The sequence below is a fragment of the Anabas testudineus genome, chromosome 10 (genome assembly GCF_900324465.2).
Source record: "Anabas testudineus chromosome 10, fAnaTes1.2, whole genome shotgun sequence".
In the NCBI taxonomy this organism is placed as follows: Eukaryota; Metazoa; Chordata; class Actinopteri; order Anabantiformes; family Anabantidae; genus Anabas; species Anabas testudineus.
In genome coordinates this window covers 23419478-23430391 of record NC_046619.1, presented here as the reverse complement: position 1 = coordinate 23430391, position 10914 = coordinate 23419478, and the positions used below count along the sequence as shown (strand labels likewise).

Here is a 10914-nt window from a genome sequence, read left to right as displayed (position 1 = left end):
AAGTTCAACATGAACAAATACGTTGCAAGATGTTTTAATTTATCCTTCTGTTCATACAGTTGCAAGAAAACATATGTGAACCCTTTGGAATTACGTAGAGTTTTGCATGAATTGGTCATAAAATGTGCTCTGATCTTCATCTAAGTCACAACAATGGAAAAACACAGTCTGACTAAAATAATAGTACACAGACATTATATGTTTTAATGTTTTTATTGAACATAACATGTAAACATTCACAGTGCAGGGTGGAAAAAATATGTGAACCCCTAGCCTAATGACTTCTCCAAGAGCTAATTGGAGCCAGGAGTGAGCCAACCTTAAGTCCAATCAGGGTGATGATATTGGATGTGTTGCTAAAAGCTGTCCTGCCCTTTAAAAACACACACCAGTTTTGGGTTTACTGGTTTCAAGAAGCACTGCCTGATGTGAACAATGCCTCGCAGAAAAGAGCTCTCAGAGGACCTACGATCAAGATTTGTGGACTTGCATGAAGCTGGAAAGGGTTACAAAAGTATTTCTAAAAGCCTTGATGTTCTTGTGTCCATGGTAAGACAGACTGTCTACAAATGGAGAAAGTTCAGCACTGTTGTCACTCTCCCTAGGCGTGGTCGTCCTGTAAAGATGACTGCAAGAGCACAGTGCAGAATGCTTAATGAGGTAAAGAAGAATCCTAGAGTGTCAGCTAAAGACTTACAGAAATCTCTGGCACATGCTAACATTTTGTTGACACATCTACAATAAGGAAAACATGAAACAAGAATGGAGTACATGGGAGGACACCACGGAGAAAGCCATTGCTGTCCAAAAAAGTATTGCAGCACGTTTGAAGTTTGCAAAAGAGCACCTGGATGTTCCACAGCACTACTGGCAAAATATTCTGTGGACAGATGAAACCAAAATTGAGTTGTTTGGAAAAAACACACAAGACTATGTGTGGAGAAAAAAAGGCACAGCACACCAACATCAAAACCTCATCCCCACTGTAAAACATGGCGGAGGGAGCATAATGGCTTGGGGCTGCTTTGCTGCCTCAGGGCCTGGACAGATTGTTGTCATTGATGGAAAAATGAATGCCAGAGTTTATCAAGACATTTTGCAGGAAAACGTAAGGCCATCCGTCCGCCAACTGAATCTCCGCAGAGGATGGGTGATGCAACAGGACAATGACCCAAAGCAAGTAATTCAACAAAAGAATAGCTTCAACAGAACAAAATACGCCTTCTGGAGTGGCCCAGTCAGAGTCCGACCTCAACCCGATTGAAATGCTGTGGCATGACCTTAAGAGAGAGATTCAAACCAGACATCCCAAGAATATTGCTACACTGAAACAGTTTTGTGAAGAGGAATGGTCCAAAATCACTCCAGATCGTTGTACAGGTCTGATCTGCAACTACAGGAAACGTTTGATTGAGGTTATTGCTGCCAAAGGAGGGTCAACCAGTTATTAAGTCTAAAGGTTCACATACTTTTTCCACCCTGCACTGTGAATGTTTACATATTATGTTCAATAAAAACATGAAAACATATAATGTTTGTGCACTATTATTTTAAGCAGACTGTATTTTTCTATTGTTCTGACTTAGATGAAGATCAGAGCACTTTTCATGACCAATTCATGCAAAACTCCACGTAATCCCAAAGGGTTCACATACTTTATCTTGCAACTGTATGAACAGAAAGATGAATTAAAACAAACATGTTATTATGTGAATAAAAACTGTGAAGATATTGACCTGATGTATTTATCTCAATATTATCTGGAGGATTTTTTTCTGAATACCTGTGTGTGTGTGAAGGTTTTATGTTTACAATCAATGACATATTTATCTTTGCTGATAATTGAGTAAAAATATGAAAACTGACTTGACTACAAACTGGAAGAAGAATAAATACAATGGCTCATAATTAGATGAAAAATTAAATAATAATAGAAAAAACAATAAAAAATATTATTTGGAGTGCCACAGGGTCCTTACTAGGAACCTGTACACTTCAATTTAGTGTACAGCCCAACTTTACATCTGATAAGTTGAAAGGGCATCACCGTTTACTGTTTTTAAATTGTTTCTCAAAAGTCATCTCTTCGCTATGGCCTTTGATACTTTGCAAGATGTTGAATTGTTTATTTATTTTTACTGTAAAATAGTTATTTTTATATTTTTTATTTTACTAACAGCACGTTGGTCCATTGTGGTAGTTTTTAAGTGTTTTCTGAATAAAGTTGGATTGATTTAAAATAATAAAAGTAAACCTGAGCATGACAACATCCGATTGTGATGTCACACTGAATGCTGCTCTGAAAGATTTCTGAGAAACCAGGAAATAATACAATACCTATGATCCTCTGCTGCTGTGGCCATGAGGATAAGATGCTTTGTTGTTACTGTTGGGATTACAACACATTTGCATGATGACTGAATTCACCCACAGCTGATCTTGAATTCATATTTTGTTTCCAGAACATAAAGCACAGTCATTGGCTGTTTGTCAGTGAAATGCAGATGGGAGTTGTAGTTGTCTACACAATTCTGGGTAAAATAAAAGGGACTATTTTTACTTTTCTCTGTCTATTTTTGTCTTTTAATTTATGCGGAGAGTTTCTGTGACTTTTACCAAATGAATTGTGTAGGTTTTCAGGTAGGAATTTATTCAAACATAATTAATTTAGTTTCGTTTGAACAAGGTGAATGCAGTTGGTTAACAAATCAGCAAGTTCAGGTTTCATTTGGTCAAATGCTGAGTCATCACTGGTCATCACAATCACACCTTAGTGCTGGAGAGGATGTCAGCAGCTTCCTCTTCTCTTCCTCGCTCCTCCCCCTCCTGCTCAGGTGTGGAGTGTTCGTCAGATGATCTGAAGCCTGTGAAGGAGGGGCAGATGGGAAACCGGTGCAGCCAGCGAATCTTCCTGACGACAGACATCCCCACAGGAAAATCATAGGAGGAGGACAATGAAGAAGAGGAGGAAGCTCTCCATTCGACCAAACCTCGCTCCTGTCTGGTCCCTGAAGAAACAGGTAATTTTAGCAATTTAACGTGTAATAACAGATTATTATTCTAATCAACAGGTACATTTTATAAATACTTTAAGGTCTTTAAATTAATCACTTCTATTATTAAATGGTATAAGACATCGCTGACCATACGAACAGAAACTAGAAGAACAAGCTTCAGTTTCTCTTGTTGCTAAGAGACATGTTTATTAATCAACAGTGTGTGTCTGTGTCTTACCTGGTATTGTGTTGTCGAGACAAAATGCCAGAAAACCTCCAACAAACATCTCAGTGGACAGAAGAACTGTCAGGATCTGATCCAGTTCCACAACACCTGAACACACAGAACTGATCGGTAGAATCTACATGTAGCAAGTTCTATCTATCTATTCAAGAGTAGTTCTATCCAGAACTAGTTCTTTCCAGAACTAGTCTGCATGGACTAGATCTAGTAAACTCACCTGTGTGGATGGAGTTGGGGTGTGTGTCCAGGTACGTCGGCAGTGTCAGACCAAAGAACATAGAGAAGCCGAGAACGAACAGATTTCTGGATGAGTTCAAATCCACGAGCTGCAGGTTTGAAAGCCCGACAGCTGTGATCATACCTGGAAAACAGACCGGGATTACTGTGACATCACCAACACACCTTGATTATGATGACACCCTTAACAACACCTGTCTGGTAGAATCAGGTACGCTACCTGTTACTCACCAAACAATGTGCAGAACATTCCTCCAAGGATAGGATCTGGCAGCGAGGCAAACAGAGCGGTAAACTTCCCAACTGATCCCAAAAGGAACATAATCCCAGCTCCATACTGCACCACCCGCCTGCTGCCCACCTGCACACAGGTCCAGGATTAATATTGATTGATGAACCAGTGACTCCAGGACCAGAAATAGATTCTAAAGGTCTGGCCTCTATTACCTTTGTGATTCCCAGGACGCCTATATTTGGGCTGGAGGACGTGGATCCATTTCCTGTCCCCAACAGACCAGCAATGATGCAGCAGACACCTTCAGTGAAAATCCCCCTGAGAAAAAAATATGAAAACTCCGTCCAGATAATGTGACATCACTTTCTGTTTACTTCCTGTCTCACCTGTTGATGGCATGAACTGGAGGGGGCGCGGCTCCTGACAGACGAGCACAGGCGTAATAATCTCCTATCGACTCCACGATTCCGGCCATAGTCGCACTGAGCATCCCCAGTACCCCAGCAACCGTTACCGTTGGCAACCCCCACTGGCCTATCAGAGACAAGAGGCAAGCAAAATGTCTCATTAGCTGATGTCTGCAAGTGTTCTGGTTTTGACTGGATGGTGTCAGTTATGATTTCAAGGTCTGTGATTGACTGACTTACAGGGGTAGGGGATCCTGAACCAGGGTGCAGAGGTCATTATGTCGCCACGGGCGTCAGTGCGACCTTTGTATCCATAGCGATCAGGGTCACTTGGCAACAAGTGGGTTAAAGTAAGGACATAACAGACAAGCCAGACAACCATGATGGCGAGGATGATCTGTGAGGAGAACCACGTTAAAGAGACAAAGACAGGAAAAGGGACAAAGATGGAGAAATTTAAGATTCAACGCTTATTCACAGGAAACATCTTGAAGATCTGGACTTTGGTGGTTCTCAGGCCCTTCTTCCTGCTGTAAACAGGGACAGGAAGTGACGTCATTCTCAGGTACTGAGCAAAAAGCACGATCAGCAAAATACACCTGGAGACAAAGACACAGATGTTTGTCAGGTAACAAGTCTACAGGTCGACAGAAAGAAAGATAAACAAGTAAACAGGTGTCTCACAGTGCTGACAGGCCCCAGTGGGACCCAGCTCTGTCTCCAGCAGTGGTGAAAACTGACAAGCCGATCAGTGAGACCGTCGGAGTGATGGTGAGGGGACCAATGTACTCCAGCAGCAAACCTGGCAGTCCACAGAGGCCGATCAAAAGTTCCACCAAACTGGACACAATGATGGCTCCCTGGATCTGAAACACACACACAGACATGAATGTACAAGGAACACATAGCTAAAAAACCCTGAGATTTGTGAGGGAAACCTTGCATGTGCAAATCAACACCCCCTCACTTAACAGACGTGGAGGCCTTAGACACAACCTGTCTCCTATTTCTCATGCTGCCCTTTCATCTATCCCCAGAAAGATGAGGCCCAATTTACACCTGCACCAGACTGGACACACTTATCGACCCACTTTAGGGAATAAGAGGGGTTGGACAGAGATGTGTCTATTACATCCTTCACATCCTCCCCTTCCATTTTTTCACCTAACAAGTCTAATCAGGCCAAGGGGTGGAGTGAAACCAAACCTGGAGCATAAATTTGTGGTCTTTAACCAACTATCTTCAGAGTGAAGAAGCTACTTGATGAGTAGTGAAATGTTTCAACCTAACAAGAAGGAAGTCCAGTTACCAGGACTCAACTTTTAGAGTTATACAATAGTTTGCAGCAACTAATAGTTCTTCAGACTTGGAGGTGCTGATCCTCATGCTGCTGGAGGTCCCTTACTGGTAAAACCAACAAAACCGGCAATCCTGAAGTTCCTATACCAACACCTTCCATATCTCAAATGTACCCTCGATTTAGACCTGGTTAAACAAGAACTGAAAGAGCCTGACCAACAGCCCTCAGAATCCAACAATACAGTATAAAACAAACCCTGGAAAATCCACTGCAAACTTCTAACCCTAACATCTCTACATCCACAAAAAAAAAACAACAACTCCTAAAGCCTGTCCAGGATCAAAGTAAAAGTAAAGCTCTCATCAGTCATCCAGGTGGTCCACTGTTCCAGGACTAAATTCATGTCAGCCAACCTCATTCTGAATTTGAACAGTAAGCCAGAGTTCCCTTCCAACACCCTGACAGAAACTGCCGTAGGAAAATGAACTGAGTGAGTGAGTCCCTGATATTTAGAGTTCTGGTCCCTGTTTAAGAACCAGCAGGACTCATTTAAACCAACCACACCTGTACATGTAATGATCACATACCTCTCTGATGCGTGGTTGCCAGATGTGTGAGGTGTTCAGGGGAAGACTCCAGTTCCCATAAATCTCCTCTGCACAAGAACAAAAACAGCCAATCCTCAGCATCCCTGCCATCATGTGGTTTATTTATAAAAAACAGTTTTATGGTAGACCCACCATCACTGGGACACTTCCACCGGTCCAGACTGAGGATTGCCTGAGCAGGAATCAGGAAAGCAAACGCACTGGCCTGAAATAGAGGAAGTCTACAAACACACACAGGTATCAACCCACCAACACTTCCCCCCAGACCGACCTTATTCTCTCACACTCCCCAGACTCCATCAGACTTACCTGATTCCAACTGTGGTCTGGATCAGGGTTGTGATTCCAACAGTGGAGAAAATTGTTCCGATCAGCTGACTGATGGTGTTCTGGTCTTGGCCAACGCACATGGCCTCAGCCAGGAGGAACGGGACCGCTACAGTCCCACTGAAACATGTCAGGTAATGCTGAGGACAGAGCGTGACAGGTGACATGTGACATCATGCCTTCACCTGATTGGACAAATATAATACTTCCTGCCTTTTCCGCTGGTCTGTGCCTTTGTCAAGCAGCCCGGTCTAATCACAGTAATCCCAGTTTAGAACCAAACCACATTTTACTGCATTTTAATCATTCATCAGGCGCTTTTATTCAAAGTGAGTATCAAGTGAGATACAAGGTACAAGGCAAAGGCAGTGTAAGCGTGAGGTCTTGCCTAAGGTCCCTTACTGGAGGGATGCGGGAGACTGGGGTTCAAATCCCAGCTGTGGCCTACCTCCAGTAGGGGTCCTTAGGCAAGACCTCCTCACGCTTACCCTGCCTACCCTTGTACCCTGTAATGACTTGTAAATCGCTTTGGATAAAAGCATCTGCTAAATGACTAAATGTAAATGTAATGTAAATGTATCCAGCTGCTCACCAAACTAAAATCAGCCAAACCAGTAGAAACCTGATACTCAATCTACTTAGATTCTAATGCGAGTCTCAACTGAACCAAATCCCAGCCCCACCTGTAGTCCCCCTCTAATCCCAGTCTCACTTGTAGTCCCATTCTAATCCGAGCCCTGGCCCTACCTGTAGTCCAAGTAGGATACACAGGTACCAGGGGGGCACGTCTTCAATGGTGTAGATCATGTCTGACTCCGCCCTCTGTGTTCCTATTGGCTGTTTAGTTTTTCTGTCACCTTCCACTTGCAGCTCAGTCTGGTCTGCGTTATGGCCCCACCCCTGCTCAGGGTGACTCTGGCTCTGATTGGACAGAGAGAGACCAGGTAAAACATTAATGATGTTACAAGGATAATTATACTCTTAATTTCTTATGTTTGTACTATGCAGGGAGAGAGAGAAACACAAACACATTTATTTATTTTTAGTTTTTTACTTAATTACTCATTAATCCAGATTAATGAATCCAGAAATTCATTTTTAGCTTAAATAATTTAAACAATTGAATTATGTAAATATACCAGAGGTTATATTTACCCATGTTCAGATTCTTCCGACAATGTTCTTCATATTAGATAATTACAGATTTTTAGGCAAATAATCTGTCACTAAGACCTACAGCTCCATGATCCACATCATGGATCTGAAAAGTAGTTCTGAGATGAAAAATGGGTGTCTGATGGTTCTGTTTTAATGTTATCAGTGCATTTCAGAATAAAACTGCTCTGCTGGTTTCAGATAAATGTGATCAGGTACAGCCAATCACAGGTTTCCAGTAAAGTCTTCTGTCTCAGGATAGTCGCATGTGTCCTATCTACAAATATCAATCCTAGATCCACATAATAAAATATTTGGGGCATCCTTTAAAATGTAGGACCCGACCACTTTAAAGGTGAGCGAGGATCATTTAGAATAATCATTTAAGAAAACCAACTCTGTCTCCCTCTCTATGTTGTGTTCAAAACCTTTGTGTTTTGTCTCATAATGCCGTTTCACATTGGCTCTTTTAATAAGAGCCACAGTTTCTGATCATATGAGACACACTGGTTTAGTTCAGTGGGTAATATGAACATAAAAGAGTCTGTTCATTCTGGATTAAAAACTCTATTTTCAGTGTCCACTTTTCTCTTTTTGGACATTTATCTCTTGATTTTTCAGTCTCACCGTCACTTTATCAACTTTTGCCTCTCTGTTGTCTCTATCTCTCTCCTCTCTGTCGTCTGTATCTCTCCTCTCTGTCGTCTGTATCTCTCCTCTCTGTCGTCTGTATCTCTCCCTCTCTCCTCTCTGTCGTCTGTATCTCTCCCTCTCTCCTCCCTCTCTCCTCTCTGTCGTCTGTATCTCTCCTCTCTGTCGTCTGTATCTCTCCCTCTCTCCTCTCTGTCGTCTGTATCTCTCCTCTCTGTCGTCTGTATCTCTCCCTCTCTCCTCTCTGTCGTCTGTATCTCTCCCTCTCTCCTCTCTGTCGTCTGTATCTCTCCTCTCTGTCGTCTGTATCTCTCCTCTCTGTCGCCTGTATCTCTCCTCTCTGTCTCTCTGTTATCTTCGTCTTAATTCCTTTTCAACCTCGAACTTTCTCTCATCTACTGTTGAGTCGCTAAATTTACCGCCTGTGATCCACAGAATCGATTGGCTAAGTGAAGTCACGTGAGATTGCTTAACTCGCATTCAAAGTCAATGCGTTCCCGCATCCACTAAATAACTACCGTAAAGATCGAAATAGCTGGGCCGATTAAAATTAAGGTGTCCCGCTAGATTTGGAATCAAAACGTTCGGTTTGGTCTGTAGCTCCGGGTCCGTATGGGACAGCTTCTGGGTCCGGATGCGGACCGCGGTCCGCCTGTTAGTGACCCCTGCTCTAGAGGGAGTTTTTCCTCTCCACTGTCTCCTGGTGCTGCTTAGTGGGGTTGTTGGGTTTCTATATAATTCTGTATACTGTTATATTTTGTAAGGTCTTAAACCTTAAACACTGTAAAGTACCTTGAGATGAGTTCTGTTGTAATTTGGTGCAAACAGAAACCAAATAAAACCAAACTGAATTAAATTATTGGAATCATCTTTGAAATTAAAAAGGGGCTCTGTGCAAACCTTCACCACAAGCTTTTTGTGAGTTGTGACGCGACTTGTACAGTGGGAGAAGTCACAGGTTCTGCTTAAAATGAGGATCAAAAGTGAAACATCATCTCTGAGATTGCAGCAGCTGAGACCCCTGAGACATCCAGGTGAGTTCACCTGAGTCAGTACCCAAATTAAGGTACAATGTGGTTAATTTAGTTGATTTAGGATGTGATAAGTCGTGAGTCTGTTTCATTAACATCACCACTGATACATCCCCACTTGTCTCCACCCATTAAACTGTGATGTGCCAGTGTCCACATTATCTCTGAGAGCTGGTGTTGAATGTGAAACAGATCAGAGGTCAGTTTCTCCAAACATTTAATGATTAAACAGAATAATATGCGACCTGCATCAGTTTCTGCTGGTTAAAACATTATGACACAACAAAAGACAGATTCAGGTTTAGAGTCTATGCAGACTCCCAGAGCACAGTAAACATGTCTCAGTCTGATGTCCCCTCACAGATTTGAACCTAGAAGCTATAAATACAACTATTAACCGGGTTCTTCACCAGCTGATGTTTTGTGGGAGTAACAGAGAAAAACCTCAGAAGACAAAGACAAATTCAACTGGAAGAAGTGGTTTTGCAGTGTGATGAAACCAAAACTGAGCTTTTGACATGAGACTAGATGCTATGTCTGACATCATCAAGGAGGTGGCCTCTCTGCAGCAGGTCGTGGAAAGTTGCAAACAAATGCAACAACACCCAAATAAATCCCAGTGGAAAAACTGATTCAAGCTGCTAGAGGACTGAGACAGTGATGCCAAACATACAGACCAAGGAGACAGATGATTTCCAACAGTGTTAATGTTTTGGAGCAGCCGAGTGCAGACTGAGAATTTATGGATGGACTTTATAATTGAAGCCAGAGCAGTTTTAAGAAAAAAAGAAACCTCTCAGTGTTCAGAGTTGCACAGCAGAGACCTGTCAACAAAGACAATGTACTGACAATGTTTCACAGTTTGAGTCAATAATCAGTTTACCTTACAGTTGTCATCCATGTCATCTGCAGCTTTGTGAGTCCTGGACAATCAAGCACTGAAAACTGAAAAGTGAGACTGGTGGCAGAGCGAGGTTCAGAGAAACAGAGAGAGAGAGAGAGCGCGAGACAGGTGGTTAATGATCTGTTGGATCTGTTGTCTATGGACTTTCACCTGAACACAGAACCTGTTCAGGTGTGTCTGTCCCTGATTCAGCAGTTAATGATCACTGATTATTGATTGTTGAATATCACAGTCAGTAGAGGTCCCCCAGCAGACTAACCTATATCAGCATAACTTAGAGATGATTCAGAGTCACCTGATCCATCTCTAACTATAAGCTTTATAAAAAAGGAAAATTTTAAGTCTAGTCTTAAATGTAGAGAGGTTGTCTGCCTCCCGAACCTGAACTGGGAGCTGGTTCCACAGGAGAGGATAGCTGAAGGCTCTGCCTTCCATTCTATATTTGGAAACTCTAGGAACCACAAGTAAACCTGCAGTCTGAGAACAAAATACTATGGTGCTGATTTTAGTAGTTTTTCTCACGTGGAAGAAAGCAGCTTTAGAGATTAATTAAAAATTAAATTAATTAAAAAATGAAAAGACACTCAGTGGTCAAAAATAAAGAGAAAATATTAACTTTCTGTTTGAGTACGGTTTATTTCATTGTTAGGTCACTCTCAAATGATGCTCCACTGTTTTTATTAACAGAATTTTATCAAGTAGTTGTATACATGTCAATAAAATAAATGTAAAGATTTGTGGTTCAACTCGTGATTAAACCCCTGGCAGTGTAGTCCAGTCAACTGACCCTTCCACAGCTAACATTAGCATCAGCAAACC

General features: G+C 42.0%; 1 protein-coding gene across 1 annotated transcript; it reads right to left on the bottom strand.

Moving 5' to 3' along the window:
* Nucleotides 1-1632: 1632 nt before the first annotated feature.
* On the bottom strand, nucleotides 1633-10166 carry slc23a1 (solute carrier family 23 member 1). The gene is made up of 14 exons (XM_026357035.1): nucleotides 10075-10166; nucleotides 7102-7275; nucleotides 6337-6494; nucleotides 6160-6248; nucleotides 6007-6074; nucleotides 4804-4985; nucleotides 4598-4718; nucleotides 4360-4516; nucleotides 4099-4246; nucleotides 3925-4030; nucleotides 3709-3838; nucleotides 3458-3601; nucleotides 3235-3330; nucleotides 1633-3008 (listed from the first exon to the last, which is right to left on the bottom strand). Exons 1-14 carry the CDS (start codon nucleotides 10090-10092, stop codon nucleotides 2764-2766), a joined length of 1836 nt encoding a protein of 611 aa, XP_026212820.1. The 5' UTR covers nucleotides 10093-10166; the 3' UTR covers nucleotides 1633-2763.
* Between the last annotated feature and the right edge of the window lie 748 nt (nucleotides 10167-10914).